General features: G+C 32.1%; 1 protein-coding gene across 1 annotated transcript; it reads right to left on the reverse strand.

Annotated features, from left to right (window-relative positions):
• Positions 1 to 3,513: 3,513 nt before the first annotated feature.
• LOC112727771 (RHOMBOID-like protein 1) lies at positions 3,514 to 8,323 on the reverse strand. Its single transcript, XM_025777671.3, has 6 exons — positions 7,763 to 8,323; positions 7,160 to 7,323; positions 6,440 to 6,603; positions 6,072 to 6,331; positions 4,533 to 4,659; positions 3,514 to 3,884 (listed from the first exon to the last, which is right to left on the reverse strand). Exons 1-6 carry the CDS (start codon positions 8,098 to 8,100, stop codon positions 3,762 to 3,764), a joined length of 1,176 nt encoding a protein of 391 aa, XP_025633456.1. The 5' UTR covers positions 8,101 to 8,323; the 3' UTR covers positions 3,514 to 3,761.
• Positions 8,324 to 18,285: the final 9,962 nt, after the last annotated feature.

The raw sequence follows: 18,285 nt of genomic DNA on the forward strand, positions 1-18,285 counted from the left end.
TATGCGTATGTTACCAAACATTTTAAAAATACAATTTAAAGAAAAAAACACAATATAATAAACATAATAAAAATTAATTTAATATAATCTAACTTAAGAATTATCTTTAAACACTCCTTATTATATAAACATTGACGTGCTCTTATTCATTAAGTAAAACTTAATTTTTATTTACTATATTTTATATTAATGATTTAAATTTAAAAGCCAAGGTAATCTACAAAAATTATTTTCCAGTATTTCATTATTAAAAAATGAATTGACCAACAAATTCTGTAAATAAAGCAATGGTTTTGCTTTAAAAATTGGATGAAAATAGTAGAAAACAGAGGCGACACGGAGGACCTGAAGACGGCAGCACAGCCCGAACAGAGGCGGGATGGTGGCAAGCACCACGTGAAACTGAAGAGAGAGCACATCACGGCGCGAACGAAAAGCGCATGATCAGAGAGCGCACGCGAGAGAGAACAGAGCAATAGAAAAAGAAGAAAGGATCAGGGGGAGTAGGGGGATAATGGTTGGCTATTTTAGTAGGGTCTGGTTGTGCTACCGGTGGCAGTTGGACGGAGGTTGCACAGGAGAAGGTAGAAAGGAGGTTGATTAGACTCATTACCTGGGGGTTAGGGTTTTATAGTAGAGATATTTTAGTAATTTTAAATATTTTAATTTTTATTTTTATTTTAAACTAAACAGGATCATGAAATATAACTCAGTTTTATATACTTTACACTAAACATAATGCAGAGAGTTATTTTAATTTCTGTCTCAACGTAAGTGTGAATGATACTGTGATAGAATCTCTTCTAAAGAATAAAATACTAAAGTTAGGATAAAACAATGGTAAGTGGGCTTAAGGGAAAAATCTTCCCTAAATGAGCAGAACCTATAGTTCTGGCTTTACTCTCCAGATGACGGGATGATTCTCTCCATTAAGACTTTAAGAGCTCACATTTTAGTTCATTAATCACTTTTTAAACCCCCTCTTAGACTGTTAGTTACTGGCAAAATACTTTTAATGCAAGATATTTGCCATCAATAAAAATACAAACTTAATAAATTCTTTTGGACCAACATGTTTTTGTTCTTTTTCATTGTCCTGGTTATACCTGAAACAATTTTTAAGTGCTGTCCACTATAACTAAATATAAAACAGAGATACAAAAAAGTTTTTGTCTCTATCACTGCTGAATTTAAAGAACTAACAATATTCTATAGATGATGTATTGAATTAAAAATCAATTATGTGCTTACTTATTTTGTTTAGTATGCAAGAAATTAATTTAATTAAAATTGGCCCAAGAAACAAGAAAACAAGCCTAAATTACATCTGGCCCACTTACACATAAGATCAAGAAAATATTTGTTAATCACAACAACAATTTTTTTTCAAATATAAAAAAAATATTTCAAGTCTCAAATTGATGAAGTGAGCTTATATCCATAACTAAGCCCAAATCGGTGGTTCATGTCCAATTCCTTAAATTAGTTGCTAACTAAGTAATTCAATTCCGTTTGCTTCTTAACCAATTCACCTCACCACCGAAACCAATCTCTCTTCTCTTTGTCCAACCCCATGTGATTTCTCAAAAGAAAAGAAAGAAAAAGAGAAGAGTTAGGACGAAATTAAAGAATAAAAAGGAGTTACCAAATTCAAGCAAGAAAAGAAAGTCAAAGAAGCTAGGACTAAAGGCAAGATCACATGCGTAGAGCAAATTACAAAAAGGAGTTTCCACATTTGCACTTCATTGAAACTTGGTGAAAAAATCTTCTCCTTGCATACACAGAAGTGAAAATTAAAAATATTGAAGATGGTGACAATCTGCTATGAATCAACGCTCAAGAATTAAACTTGGGAATAAAGCAAGAATGAAGGGTTCAGATTGAAGAAGCAATTTGAAAAAGGTTAAAAGAGAAGATAGAAAGTATGGATGCATGTATGGTTAAGTCAATGCTTCTACTCTATCTCTCCTTTGTGAAGCCAATGCTGTTTCTAATTTTTGGGAGAAGAAGTTAAACAAGTGCTGAAGCAAGTTTCAAACTTTAGAAGTTTAACTCTTCTATTAAAGGGATGAATGACCAAGGATTGGAATAAGGAATGAGAGCACAACGTTTGGGTTCCCATAGCATACTGAACTATTCATTCTTCTCCTTCATGATTCTTATTGAATATCTCTTTTTCTCAGTCTAGTCTTTTTTTTTTCAATGGTAAAAAGTATAACAGTGAGGTATGTAAGAAAAAACAATTGAGTGGAAAAATGTAAGAGAGTTAGATTTGGAGAAAAAACTTTATGTTTATTTCAGAAATTTTTTGTAAGTTTTTCTATTTTGTTGTCATGATCCTGAAGAAATTCCCTTATAAGTTGGGTGGACACTTTACTGTTGAAAACTAGGGTAAGTTCCTAGTAAAATCTGGTTTGAGTTAGAAACTGGATTTGTTCCAGATAGGATTAGGTAGAATCCTAAGAAAAATTAGAATTTGTAATCTTGTTCAAATATAGTGAAATTTCGTCATTGTTGTAATGGAGACTGGATATAGGCTACATTGCACTGAGTAGATGAACTATGATATATTTCTGTGTCACTTTTCTTTCTCTTCCCTGTTTCTAGTTCTGCACTTTAGGAGACAAAACAAAATTATCTCATGATTATTCTATCCGGCTAAACTTCACAGTAATACATCCTACACATAATTCTGTTTTGACGACTCCTTTGACAAGAGACAAAATAAAATAATATCCTATCTTCACATGAAGCAGCACTCCAAAATCTAGAAGTTCCATCCAACTCCAAGATTAATCAAGCAAAGTAAAAAGAATTCAAAATTCAACCCCTCATTCTCTTAGACACTGATATCCATCAATCTCTATTGTCTTAAGAGACACACACACCTCAACGGATGTCATTCTGTTTGAATTCAAGATCTTCAACCATATTTCATTACTAGTACAAACAGCACTATTTGACGATACCTTTTCATGTTTTCATTAGGTGTTAAGCTCCAATTTCTTCTCTGCAACCATTCTCTCATCAAAATTTCATCTTCAAGACTCAACATCTATTAGCTTTTTGGATTGACTATATCATACAAGGACAACCCTAACGGCAAGCCATGTTCACTCTTGGTGAATCTAATCAACACAACCATTAGCTTCTCTAAATACCTTAATAAGTTGGAAAAGGTCCAACCATTATCTTAAGAGGAGATCCCTAATGGAGGCTATAAGAGCATAATGAGTAATAAGTAGGTAGATGAGCATTAGAGACATTAAACATAACACAAGCATGATAACTAAGCTTAACACCATCTTTGACAATAGTAAGGTTCCAAATTTAAATTATCTATATTAATTACCTTTTGAATTAAGAGTAAACCATTTTTTTATAAACAAGCTAATGACATCAAAGGTAAAGAAGTATTAGAAAATGCAGGTGTGCAAAGAGATTATTAGAAGTTCAAAATCATTAGAACTCAGCAGTCAACATCACATAATAAAGGAACCAAAAAACAATATATTGGATCTACATCAAACAGTTTGGATCCCTTTTTTCTTTTCCATTCAATATATAATACAAATGATCCTGAGAATACAATAGGTGGGGCAAAGAATGCAAATCAACAAGTATTATGTACACAAAAAGAGAGAAACAAATCAAGAAAGGCAAAAAGATGAGTGAATAGTATTGTTATCTCATGAGAACCGAAACACTAATCTGAAGAAAAGAATATTTCTCCTACCATCAGCCATTTCTTCTCAAAACCTCTAACTACAAAGCTGAGTACACAATTGTTGGATCTTGGAATCTGTTGGATTTTGCATGTAGTATACGCCGGACTTACCGTTGCTTGAGCATGTTACGTTCAGCTGGTTGCCGAGCTGGGTTGTCTGCAATTTTGGTTTTACAACAACATCAATATCCAAGACAAAACCACAAAACACATAATCACAGCAGCATCATGACATATTAAATGGTTAAAATCAAGAGCAGAGCCATCTTTGATCATAAGAGGTACTTTGTAATGAAAATATTTGTCTAGGTAATGGATAATGATCATATGGTTCTACGAATTCTTTAGAATTCATAATACAATAAAGTTGTTTAAGATTGCCTCAATTCTTTGAAAAGTTTTGAAAGCTTTTCAATGTCAAATCAGGAAGTGAAAAACCGTTATGTTTTTACTGATATTATTCAAATAAATGAAGTTAGTCATTGTTAGTTAACTAGTCTATCATCATTAGATCATCCTTTTGACCTTAACTCATTATTTAGTAATTATATGTATCACGCACTTGTAAATAACTGATGTCATCCCTAACTTTGCATCAATTCACTTCAATCAATTTTTATTCATATACTCATCTATTTACATGAAAGGGAGTTAAAGATGCATTAACAACTCATAAAACAGTGAGTATTTTTATATTGATTTTTTTTTAAAAAAAAAAAAAGGAAGAAAAAGAATAAAGTCAATAGGTCTTATAATAAATGTCATTGAGATATTATGCCTTTGAGTTTTGAGTAAAGTTCATTACCGAACAAGATGCGGCCTTTGTGTTGCAGCTCCATTTTGAAGTTGGGACACAAGACAGATAATGGCACCAGGAGCAGTGATCATTTGCATCAACACCATGAAGAAGTGCAACCAGGCCAACAGAAAGTCTATCACAGACAATTTAATATAAACAGAATTAAATTCAGAACTAGAGAACTGGGTGAAAAGAAAAGCATGGATGCATTTAAGATGAGTGCCTAGACAGAAGTTGCAATGTAGTGACAAACACCGGGTTTCACATATACATGCATATTTTAGTAAAGGATGGATTTAAGTTTAGTACTAACATTAGATTGCTTTGTTTTGTTAGAATAGAAAATTCTTTTAGCAGATCCTGGCTATGATTCTCCCTGGTTAGTCCTCGTTCAACTTAAGAATAGGTTCAGGAGATGTAACTAAAAATCAATTATTAACGATTGTCGCAGAGGCACCAAACAGAGAACAGCACTAATACCTGAGGATTTCTGCCATGGTTAGCTTCAGTTTTGAATTCTTGTATAGTATTATTATTTAAGCAACTAAATGATTTGATCGCTCTTGATTAACTAAATGAGCAATGCATCCTTTATACACAATACAGCTAGTAACAACTAGTACATAAGTTTGCTCCTTTTCTAACAAGATTTTGTTGGGGGACTCAACTAAAATACTTCCTAAACCTTCCTGAAAGCATTACTTTACAACATAATTTTCATAACTGAGATTAACAAGGACCTGATAGCATGTTTTGTTTCCGGGTTGGAATCCTCTAAATGATGGTTCGGACAAAAGCCCCTATACAGTAGCTTTGATCTCAAACCATGGTTTTAAAAATTTTAACCAATATCCAACTATGTAATAAGCTTCGGAAGATGAAAAGAAAGGACAAACTATCATTTTTAATGCTCCTTAAGGTACTATCTGTTTTGCTGACTTCCTTATACAGTTTTCTAGCTGGAAATCAATGACCTAGCATTTATAGATAATAATAGGAAAAACTTTCCAAGTTAACCATTATGTTTAAGCCGCTCTCAATCAAATTGGGTCCTCTTCGACCCTCTGAAGCTCAAATAGTCACAGTAGCTGTTCTTATTCAACACTAAATCAATTTAGCTATTCTTTAACACATGTAGACAAATATCTTATTAATAGCCGGAAAAGAAACTTTGGTAAGAAATAAATAATTGTAAAACTGTTTACTAAGCAATGAAGAATGTAAGATCATAAAAGTTTTAATATCCAATAAACTATAAACGGAATTTAAGATTTAGAAAGGTTTTGTATCCTTGTTTATATTCTGCCTACAGAAAATAACTAGGTTCATCAATTCTCCATGATGAATGTCTTTTCCTAATTTCCTTTTAGTGCAATAGAAACCAAAACAAAACCATTCACAAAAATGAACCAACCCAGATAATTGAATTGAGCCCTGGTCTCATTATCTATATAAATATGGTAAATATTGTTCAACTATTTCCTTTTCAGATACTTATGCTAGAGCAACTTGATCTAAGAAAAAGGTTACACTTCAGATGCTTACCCAGCAATTATGATGACCAGTGAAAGGACCCATAATATGCATTGATACTTCTTGAATTTAGGCTTAGTTCGTCCTGGAGAATATTGTATCGGAGCATATCTTTGGTTAACCCACCCGAACTGTGGGCGTATCAAAAACACAAATCCGAGAAGAAATCCGGTGAGAAAGCCGCCAATATGGGCAAAATTGTCCACATGTGGGAGAATCCCCACTGCTAGGTTGACGACAATGATGACAACAAGGGTGAAGAGTGCTGCTAGCTGCACACGACAGGATGCCATGATTGTCAATATTTTGCTTTAAAGAGCACAAATCTATCCCCTTGATTAAGATACTCATAGTTCAAATTTGATACATTCAATAAGCACCTTATTATCATATATAGACCAGTTAGTAATGAGTTCTGAAAGCATGCCTCCTAGCAAACCAAAAAGTGCACCGGAAGCGCCAACAGAGATGTTTGACTGAATGAAAAGTGCAGAAAGCAAGCTCCCCCCGAATCCAGAAATGACAAATAGCAACCCAACAAGCACTGTAACACAGGAATTGGTCAACAATTTAGAGATAGCACAAATAATAAAAAATCAAATCAGGAAATCAAAGTTCCTGGAGGACACCCGAAATCGAAGGAACTGCATTTTGTACCATTTTGATCAATTTATCAGATGAGAAACAGTACTGTATTCACATTATTCCTCAAATCAGATATTTGAATGTTAATACTTATAATTTGTGACTTTAAGTCCAGGCCCCAGAGACCATCATGTGAAGTCTTACTCTTAAGGCTGGTCTTAAGCTGTATTTGTTGACAACTTTTGAAAACTAATCTTAGTACTGTCTTTTGCCTTATCTATATACTTCTCTACTCAAAACCATGGAAGAAGTACAAACCTAGAGTATCAGAATAAGAGAAGGCAAAACTCATCAGAAAAAAACATCTTTCACTTTTATCACTCAGACATCTATTCTATAACAATTAAGGCTCTCCACGTTTTTTGTCTTAAAACCTGATGATTGCAAGGTACAGAAAACGGAGAAACAAACAAATAAATCCAAGGTCTTAGTAATTTTGAATATGTTAAACATACCGAATCCAAATTCCTGCTCAAGCCGAATGCCAATGATTAGAATACCCAACATGTTTGCCAACAGATGGAAAACACCACCATGAAGCCACATACAAGTGATGAGGCGCCAACCCTGGTGTCTATGAACCACTCTATCCACATCAAGAGCCCCCATCTTCTGAAGCCTAAGAAATCATAAACAAGCACCAATTCCTCAACCACAGCAACAATAATCCCCAATTTATTTAAGAGAAAATAACAAAAGAAAACCATAACAGCAATATTACAGCAACAATTGCCATTGCAGATTGCAATTTAAACAGTTTGATTGCATAAATTAAGTTTGATATATAAAATTTTCATAAGCAGTGAAAATTTTCATAAAAGAGTTTGATATATAAAATTACACATGAATCTCATCCACAAAAATTTTCATCAGTTTAGATTCTCTCATCCATGTAAATTTCCACTCAACCCTATCATTATCCCAATCAAACATAACCTAAATTTCATGCCAACAAAGGGGGGAAATGAAGACAAAAAAAAATCACATGAGCTAGTAGGATAAACAAAAACAATTAATTAAAAAAACAAAAAAAAAAAAAAAGAAGAAGAAAAACGCACGTCAATGATGAAGGTCCCAAGAGGGGATTCTCTTTGAAAGGCTGAAAGGAGAAGCGGCCCAAGAAGGTGGCAATGCAAGAAGCAGAATTCTTGGGGCAGTTATTGACATACATGGTGATAACGAACACAACGGTGTTTGCAACAACGAACAAAGGTATCAACCATGGGAACCACTTCTTGTAATGCTTCACCTCAATGAATGATCCAGCTGGTGCTGGTGCTGGTGCTGGTGGTGCTACCTCCACTGGGTGCACCGTATTGTTGTTGCTGTTGCCGCTGGTTCTCTTAGAGTTGACCCTTATGTGGACTTCTTGTGGTGAAGGTGGCACTTCAGCCATGAGTCAAATGCAAAGAGAAAGTGTTAGTTGGTGGTGTTTCAGCCAGAGATTTTTTAGTGTGAGAATTGAATTTGAATGGAGATTGTGTTTTGTGTAAGAAGAAGAAGAAGAAGAAGAACTTGAAGATGAAGAGACAAAGGATTTCGGGTTTAGCTCACCAACTTTGCTTGTGCGAGTGGGACACTTGTTTGAGAAAGAATATTTATAGAATTCGGGAAACAATGGTCTTATTATTTTTAGAAGTAAACTATTATTTTTTTCCAGAGTAAAGACCCAATTAGGTTATTTTCTATTTTCACGACAAAGCGATTCCTATCTAAAAAAAAGACACTTCGACTCTCAATCTTTTTATTTTGGGACAATACGATTTTTTTAATAAAAAATTCATTAAATAATAATAAAATTAGTTTTGTAAGAGTTTTATTTATATTTTGTGGGAATTTTTCCACAAAAATCTTTTTAATAATATAACCAATTATTACCACTACTACCATTATCTTTTTCATCCTCATTATTATCACTCATACCTCTATTATTTCTATTGTATAACCATACTTTATCATCATCATTATCTCCTCTACCGTTATCATCACCAATACTAATATTATCAACATTAAAGTTTTCTTCTTTCATTTTTTATTCGATGTTATTTTTTTTCCTTTAAAAGGTATTGTACTATAATTAATTTTTGGAAAAGTATAGGTAACCAACAATGTTTTTGAACAATGTGTAAACAATGTGAATTAATAGGGTTAAATGAGTAAATTTGATTAGTAGCATTAAATTAGGATGTAATGTATTTTTATTTGATTGGTGGTTGTTCATGTTGTTCAAAATTTTCATTGTTCCCCTAGCACTCCCATTAATTTTTTTTGTGGCATCATTTTTATCAATAATTTTTCTTCACTTAACCACCATTGATAAATGAATTTTTTTAAAATAAAGTTATTAATAGTTTGTGGAGGTTTAAAACTCCCACAAAATACAAATAAAATCCCACAAAACTAATTTTTATTATTATTTAATGAATTTTTTAACAGAAGAACCGTATTGTCCCAAAATAAAAAAGTTGAGGGTCGAAGTGTCACTTTTTTTTTGGACAGGGATCGCTTTGTCCTTCGTAAAAATGGACAAGGACCGGATTGGGTATTTACTCTTTTTTTCCATACAAATTGTGTACGCTTATAAATTTACTCACAAAATAATAAAATTAAAGTTGTATCTATTAATGGATTTTGTATGATAAAATTATCTAAATTCTAAAAAATTATTCAAAAATCTTAAACTACTCTTGTTAACTTAACCTAACCCATCATAATTTTTAAAATCGTCACTAAAATTTTTCTTTTTCAACTTTTATCCACATCTATTACAATTGTCGGTACTAATATCACCACAATTATCACCGTTGTTGCCTCCTTCTCTACTACTATTATCCTCCCAATAATTTAGTTTTACAAGAACGTGAAAAGGCCAATTTCTAGCACGAATCCAACTTTAATTGCGCTGTGAATCCTATTACGTGATATCATACCATGCCAAGAAATTGCAATTTTGAGCTTGTTCCTATGCATCCACACATCATTGTTCTTTTTTCAGTTCCAAATCTACATCGTCTCCTCTCCCCTCGCTCGCAACGCGAAGAACGATGTTCTTGACACGGCCACCGCAATCCTCAACAACCCGAGGGGAAGTGATTCAGATCCAGACACAGAAATAGAAACTGCTTTTTCCTTCAGCAAGAATGCCGACAAGAACATATTCCTTAATGCTAAATTGGTGTGCTACAGAGGCAGCATCGAATTGAACGCGAACATACAACAGATGTTGTTGTTGCCTTTGGCGGAGTTATCGATCTGGAGTGATTTGCGCAACGCCTGACCATGGGCTTTTGCCGGCATGGCACGACGGCAAACTTCTTCGATCCATCATTGGCACTGGTGGGTTAGGTTAGGATAAGTTAGGTTAAGCTAATAAGGGTAATTTGAAATTTTTAAATAGTTTTTTAGGGTTAAGATAGTTTTGTTGTATGAAACCCATCTTTTTTGGGTACAACTTTAATTTTATTGTTTCGTGGGTATATTTGTTAGTACACAAAACTTTTATGGTAAAAATGAGAGTTTACTCTTATTTATATTTTAGTAAAGTATATTTTTTTGTAGTTCAATTTTGTTCTAAATATTTTTTATTTATGTTAAAATTATCTTTAAATATTTTTAATTTTATCTCCAACATTTTAGATTAAGTTAATGTTTAGAGATAATTGACACAAATAAAAAATATTAAGTATAAAATTAAATATTAAAAATATTTTTTTAAAAAATTTATAAATATTAATGACAAAAAAATATATTTTATTATTTTATTTTCAATTTTGTTTTGATTCAAACCCTACTATGTAAAATTGGGGAAACAATTATATCTAATACACAACTACTAACTTTTATTCACAATACTTTACAATTTTTTTCCTCTTTCAATTTATATTGTTTTAAGGATTTAATTTTGCTACAATATTAGTATAAGAAGAATATTAGAATGTCATTAGAATTTATTATTTTTAGTTATTATTATTCAAAAGTATAAGCTAAAATATGTTGTTGGATTATTAGACTAAAGAAATTGAGTTAATAACTAAAAATAATAGATAAAAATAATAAATTCTGATGACTTTCTAATATTAGTCTAATAATGTCTTTTATAAAAATAACAATAAATCTTTTTTTTATACTCTTTTAAATACGTTTACTTTTAAAATAATATTAAATATAATTTTTTTAAATAATAAAATTAAAATAATACAACATATATGATAATTATTAGTTGAAATAAAACATAAAAAGAATATTTACTTACTTATTTATTTATTTTTGTGGATCTACAGATATGCGAATCGGCTATGCGGATACTTATATAAAATCCGCAATCCGATCCTATTAGTGTGCGGATCAGATCCACATCCATAATTTTCGGATCGGATTCGAATAAACACTGCAGATAGGCAGATCGAATCCGATTTATGAACACCCTACTTAAATATAAAAGGCATTTTATTATTTATTGTTGTGCTAAGTAAAATATTTAAAATTTAAATAAATTATCAATTATTTCGAAAACCATATAAATAGATAATTGTATTGTGACAAAATATATAGTCAATAAGTGCTGTTTTTCTTTTTCTTGTTCTTGGTCCATTACTTATTAAAATACAAACTTCCTGAAATGCAAGATTGTTATTAGGTGAGGCCAATGAGTTATAGCTCAAATGACATAGTCTTCCTATACTCATCTAAGAGATTGCGGGTTCGAGTCTTTTATTTTTAATAAAAAAAAATTATTACTAGTGAGAAAATAACAAAAATAATGAAAAGAAAAAAAAGGCCAAATATTAAAAATTTAAATTTTGTTTATATATAATAATTTATTGATTAATAATAAATTTTTAAATAAAATTTAGATTCATGATATATTAATTTTTAGCTGCAAAAGATATATATATTCAAATTAGAATGAGTCATGATGACATGTGAAACATAAAATTTGGGTAGAAGATATTATATTCCGAACTACTACTACGTTATAATATAATAATTGCTGTTTCCATCGTGCACATAATAAGTCAACAAAACTTCACTTTCATTTGTTTTTCTCCGCCTATAAAAGTATGTGTTATGGCTGTGGCATGTGGCAGACGCGTTTCTAATTCTATGTCAATGTCAATATATCAAGCTTTCTTCTGTTAAAGTTAGTCGATATTTTTTATTAGTAGGCAAACTCTCATATCAAAGTCCATGGTTCTTTTAGTTTTTAGTAAAATGAAAATTGAAATTGCATATTATATTGTGAAAGCAGGTAAGCGAACGAGAGACCAAAAAAAGATGGTTCAGCTCACCCACCACCAAGTCTTATAGAGAAATCATATAAAATTCAATCATATTAAATATGCATAATTAATTATCAGTATAGAATTTATATTAAAATATAAAATATATATTAAAAATAATTTAAATTATATATATTTATACACAAATACATAATAACAGATTTTATACATTAGTATTTTTATATAAAATTTTTGAGTATTTCTTCCTCGCCCTCCGAAACGGGAAAGGCTATGTTTGGATCCATGATTTAAGAAGGAACAAAATTCTGAAAAAAAAAAATATTATGACACTTTATCAATTAAAATTCTAAAATAGTTCTTGAAATTAGCCGTATGCACTAAAATAGTGACGAGGACATTGTGCAAGGAAGATGAAGAGCAGACAAATTACTTTCTTTGGATCCAAATTCTGTTGGAACTCACACCACCCTAGCTAATGATGAAAACAGCATATGCTTACCATTATCTTGAAAATGTTAGTTTTACTAGATGTGAACTTATGCATTCTTTTGATTTGTACAGTACCTTCAGATCACTCGCTTTGAAATTTACAGTTGAATAAGTTGATCGGCAATCCATAAAAAATGTTATTCAATTTGAAAAGGTATTTTACTAGATATGAAAAAAAATTATTTTGTGAATATTCTTCCAGTGAGTTCACAAGAAAGCATGATTTGCACTTTCCTTGTATATTTTGTTATTGACCTATAAGTTCCTGCATATATGTCTGTCAACTGTCATATTATTAACTGATATTTTTGCTAATGATGCAGCATTTTCAAGCCAATACAGTTACATTTTGGGTGTTGCTGTTATCTATTTTTCTCTTATCCAACTCTGGAGGAATTTTCATTTACGTGGCTGATGATGGTGAGTATAATACTCATGGACTTTGGCTATGTTTGGTTGGTGTATATGGTGAGACATAGACAAAGACATTAGAGAAGACATAATACAACAAAATTCTAAAGAGTCTATATTATCCATAGCATTAAATTAAAAAATAAAAAAATAAAATAGATTCATCATTCACTACACCACCATGATCTAACTCTAAATACTCTGCTCTGGAGATATTGCTTAGCCTCTAACAACAGCTTCCACTAACCAAGCCAAGTTGTGTTATTAATGCTATGGCAGAAACATATTGAAATTACAGTCAACTATTTCTAACAAACACTGTCAAGGATATCTGCTGGAACTGAGTCGGCTCCGCTCTAGTTCTAAGGTTGCAAACCACATCATTTTGGCTAGAGCGAATCCCGGAAGGGAGCTAGACGTGGCGAGAGACAGAGGCAAATGTGGCATTGCTGGAGATCATAGCCAGTGACAGAATTTGAAATAAAATTTTGGGGGCAAAAATTTAACATAAAAATTTAATAATAATATTTATATTAAAATAAAATTTATAAATTTAATTATTTTTTAAGTTTGTTACTAATAAAATAATAAATAAATAATTCTACAAGATAGAGGATAATTGTCAAGATTCTTTTGATATGGACCCCATTTAAAATAAGTTTGTCTAACCTCATTTCTTTGGTTTGGGTGATATTACCAAATTTGAAGTCGTTTTCCAGGGTCTCATTCCAAAAAATTAAGGTCAAACTCATCAGATGCAATTCTTTGAATTTTTGAAAGTTGTATCTCACTTTCTTCGTGATTCATTAAAGTAGAAGAACTATTTATAGGTGTTGATATTGTAGAAGTTATATGTTCTCCTGCTTGAATCTTAGCCCCTTTTTGCTGAGTAATACTTGCTGCCTTTTAAATTAGCTTCAAGAGATTTTTCTGCGTTTTGTCTCATAACCAGACACGAGACATTTTCTTTTTGTCTCGTACCTAGTCAGGAGATATTTTTCAATTTTGTCTCTTTAGCAACAGAAACTGAAATGGAGTAGAAGAGAAAGAGAGAATCACACCAAGAAGTATCTTGGTTCAGCTGCCAAATGCAATACAGCCTACATCCAGTCTCCATCACAACAATGATGGAATTTCACTATAATCATCTTGATTACAGACACCAATTCTCCCTTAGGAACTACTCTTCCTATCCGAGACAAGTCCAGAATCTATCCCCAATCCTGAACTTGACTTGGTCAGCTACCAAACTTTCAACTGCTAAGTGCTAACTCAACTTGTAAGGGATTCCCACAGAATCATGATACACAACACAGATGTACAAAGAACCTCTAAGACACCTATGACTTTTTCTTTTAATTTTGTATCCTCTGCCTTTTTTCGCTCACTGGATTTTTCTTACAAACCTCACACTATTTGCCTTTTTTACCATGAGACTCAAGACAGACAAAACTAAACAGAAAAATACAACATGAAACACATTGAAGGAGAAGAACTTCTGTTAGCTTGGGTAGCTATGAGAACTCTGTGCTTTCACTCTTTTCTCCTTGCTTCAAACCTTGGCTGTTCACCCTTATTATAGAAGGGGAAGCCTCCAAGGTTGAAATGGTTGAATCGAGCCAACTTCTTCTTCTTCAACATCAAAACCGGTTCGGCCAGAGAGAGAAGAGGAAACCGAATGCAAAATCCAATATGCAATTACCTCACTCTCATCCCATCTCCTCAAGCTTCATCAATCTGAGCCTTCTATCTTGATTTGGTCCCCAAGAAGGATTTCTGACCCTTGATGAGTGCTTGATCCTTGACAGCTTCTCCTGCTCCACTTCTGCTTCCTCCTTCACGTAGCCTCTCTAGCTACCTTCTGTGATGGATGAACAAAAAGTAGAGACGAGCTATGCCTCTGGGATCTTCTTCTCTGACCGAAATGGATCTCTTCTATTTTTGGGTATGAAGAGCTTGAGACTTCTTCACCACATCTTACCATTAGTGACAAAGATCTCAGCCACACCCTACTATAGATCTTCTTTCTGCTAAGGACATCATCACCTTAGCCATTTTCTTTCTTCTAGCTTCTTCTTCTTTCATCTGATAGGTTGTTCTTCCTTCCATCTTCTTCTGATGGATGTGACCGGAACAATAAGAGAGAAGAGAGAGAAGAGAGAAAAGCATTCAAAAGAAATTAAGAAAGATATTAAAATGAATTAACCACTTCCCTTTTCCATACCTTGTAACGTGTGAGAGTAATGATATCAATTTCAAACTTTATCTTTCTAATTACCATGGCATTAAAACCAAATTAAATGAATTTAAAATCCATTCCAGGAGAGGAGGGGAGTGGATAACCATTGATAGCATGCAACATTGCTTTCTTATATTTTTTATTTTCGAACCAAGCCTTTGTTGGTCTTGTAACAAAAATTATTTTTGGGCTTGCACAATAACTTTCTGGCCCAATTAACAAAGCAATGATTCAGCCACATATCATCATATTGGGTTTTTTGTTGCTTAAACTCAATGACCAAAATTCTGCATACAAAAACAAAAATTATTAATCAAATAATTTGAAGCTGAAATTAAATTAATAATTTCTTAAATAATATTTTTAATAATATTTGATCATCATCATATTAAATTAGAGTTTCCAAACTCATCAATTATTTTGTATAAAAATTTGAATATATATCCAGTAAAATATGTAAAAAAAATTAAAAAGATAAATATTAAAATTTATATCATATAAAAAATTAAATTAAATAAATAATAATATATAAAATAATATTAAATTAAATAAAAAATACCTAATTTTTTAGCAAAGCATGCTTTTTATAATGAGAAGATGATTTTTATTTTTTATTTTGTTAGATGATTTTTTTTATTCTTATCTTTTTTTGTTAGATAACTTTTTTTATTTGATTTGATTGTTAGATGATCTTTTTTTATTTTTATCTTTTTTTGTTAGATAACTTTTTTTATATGATTTGATTTTATCTTTTAATTTTGATGTGTTGTGAAGTTAACAAAGGCCCACTCTAAAACTAAAAATTATTATGCAATAAAAGCATGAGATAGGAATTGAACCTAAATACTCTAGGTTGTAATAAAATATTTGAGCCAACTCAACTATTCTTTATTTTTTGAAAAATTATTACTAATTTTTTTATAAAAAATTTAGGACCATGCCCCATTGCCCTAATGAAACTCCGCCTGATCATAGCATGAAACTCCGCCTGATCATAGCATGATGGATGGTTACCAAGCTGGTGGAAGATGCATGAAATATTATGCTTCTTTCTGTCATTGATTTGCAATAAAAACATAATCAAATGAACAAGTTACAAGCCTAATACTAATAGGTATTTTCTGATATTCTAGTAACAATTAATGTATTCTATGCTCCCTGCATCATGCATAAAATCATACTTTTCCTCTGGATTTTCATACAAGTTAACATGTTAAATCATGAGATACCTATGCATTCAATTTTTTTGTCCATTGTTTTCTTGAGGGTTTAGGGCTATGCATGCAAAAAAGTCACACTTTCCCTTTGAAGCTTGTTCCACTTTTGTCCTAGGTGAAACCTTTTGCAGATCTTTGAGTGTTTTCCAAGAATCTGCTCTCTTGAAAATGTGAAATTCAACTAGGCTTAGTATAACAAGGAAATTTATCTTCACTTATTTGTGCTCCCTCTTCCCTGTCTTTCAGTTCAAGAATCTAAGCAAACCGCAGTTCTAACATACGATAAGATTAAAATTTCTAGGGCTATTTATCCATTTGATCAATTAGTGCACTCAACAAAATGCTCTTTAGAATCGCAAACTATTACAAACCATTTGATTAGTGTACACATACACAACCTAAGACGACAAATATGTTTCTTGAGAAATTAAAGCAAAGGCAATTCTGGTAGTGCAATCAAGAGAGATTTAAATTTTATTTCCCATCACTAAAAACTAAACATATTTAATTAAAAGAAAGAGCAAGCAAAGTAATTAATTCAGTTTAGGCATAGAATAACCAAAGGCACTTTAAGCTATAAATTAACAATCACTAGCAAGTCAAATTCAGGCTTGCATTGTCACACCAAACTAGAGATCTTAAACTGAAATACATGAAAAATAATAATCTTACTCACTTAGAGAATCACTGCAAAAAGTTCTCATTAATACCACTCCAAGATTACTGATCAGTAGCAATAAGAAAGCAAGACATCTTATATTCAGATCAAAGAAATTGACCAAAAAATTATTCCAATGGGAAATGCAACATACCATGCTTTATTGACTCATAACTCTTTTAGAAATCATTTCACAGAGAAGCTTTTCTGCCTTATGATTTTCGTTCCTTTCAAGAAGAGCCTTTATAAGTATTTCATAAGTTACTATGTTAGGAAAGCAACTATTTTTATCCATTTCTGTAAGCAAAGCCATGGCTTCATCGAGCAAGTCCTCTTTACAAAGCCCAGAAATCATGACATTATATGTTATGACATCCAATTGGTAGCCGTTAATGTGGATATGCCGGAAAAACTGTTGTGCGGTTTTAAGTCTTCCACCTTTGCACAATCCATCAATAAGTATGTTACATGTGACTACACTAGGACGAATCCCTTTGCCAATAATTTTAAAAAATAATGCAATAGCCTCTTCAAGATGTCTGCTTTTGAACAACCCATCTAACAAGATATTGAAAGTATTCAAATCAGGGTCCTGACCACGTGCATGCATCACATCCAGAAGATCTTGCCCATCGGATAACCTCCCAGATTTACATAATCCATCAATAAGAGAGCTATACGTTACTGTATCAGGAACTAAATTTCTTTGAGGCATAGTTTTGAACAAAGCAAAAGCTTTATCCACTCTTCTATTCTTACAATATCCATCAATCATGATAGTATAACTTTGAACATCTGGTTTCAGGCCCATTTTCACCATATCATCAAATAAAGTAGCTGCCTCACTCACATTCTTAGCAAGAAAATACCCATCTATTAAAGCATTGTAAGTAACAATATCAGGTTTAAGACCTCTTTGCAGCATCAAATGAAACACTTTATGGGCTTCTGTGGCTTTTCCTTCTTTAGATAGTGCATCAATCAGTATGCTATAAGTATAAATGTTAGGTTTCATGTTGCTTTGCACCATTTGATTCAACAATTTAGTAGCTTCTTCTAGTTTATCCACACAGCATAAACCGTGAATTAAAGAGCTGTAACTAACAACATCAGGAGAAATTCCCCGTGCAATCATCTCAGAGAAATATTTGCATGCCTCGTTTACAAGACCATCTTTGCATAACCCATCAATAACAATACTATATATTATTACATCAAGCTTGATTGGTTGCCTCTCTAGCTTTCGCAGCAACTCGATCGCAGCTCTTGTTTGTCCTATCTTACAAAGACCATTGATTAAGGTCCCGTAAGTAACCTTATCAAGCTG

The sequence above is a fragment of the Arachis hypogaea genome, chromosome 12, assembly GCF_003086295.3.
Source record: "Arachis hypogaea cultivar Tifrunner chromosome 12, arahy.Tifrunner.gnm2.J5K5, whole genome shotgun sequence".
NCBI lineage: Eukaryota > Viridiplantae > Streptophyta > Magnoliopsida > Fabales > Fabaceae > Arachis > Arachis hypogaea.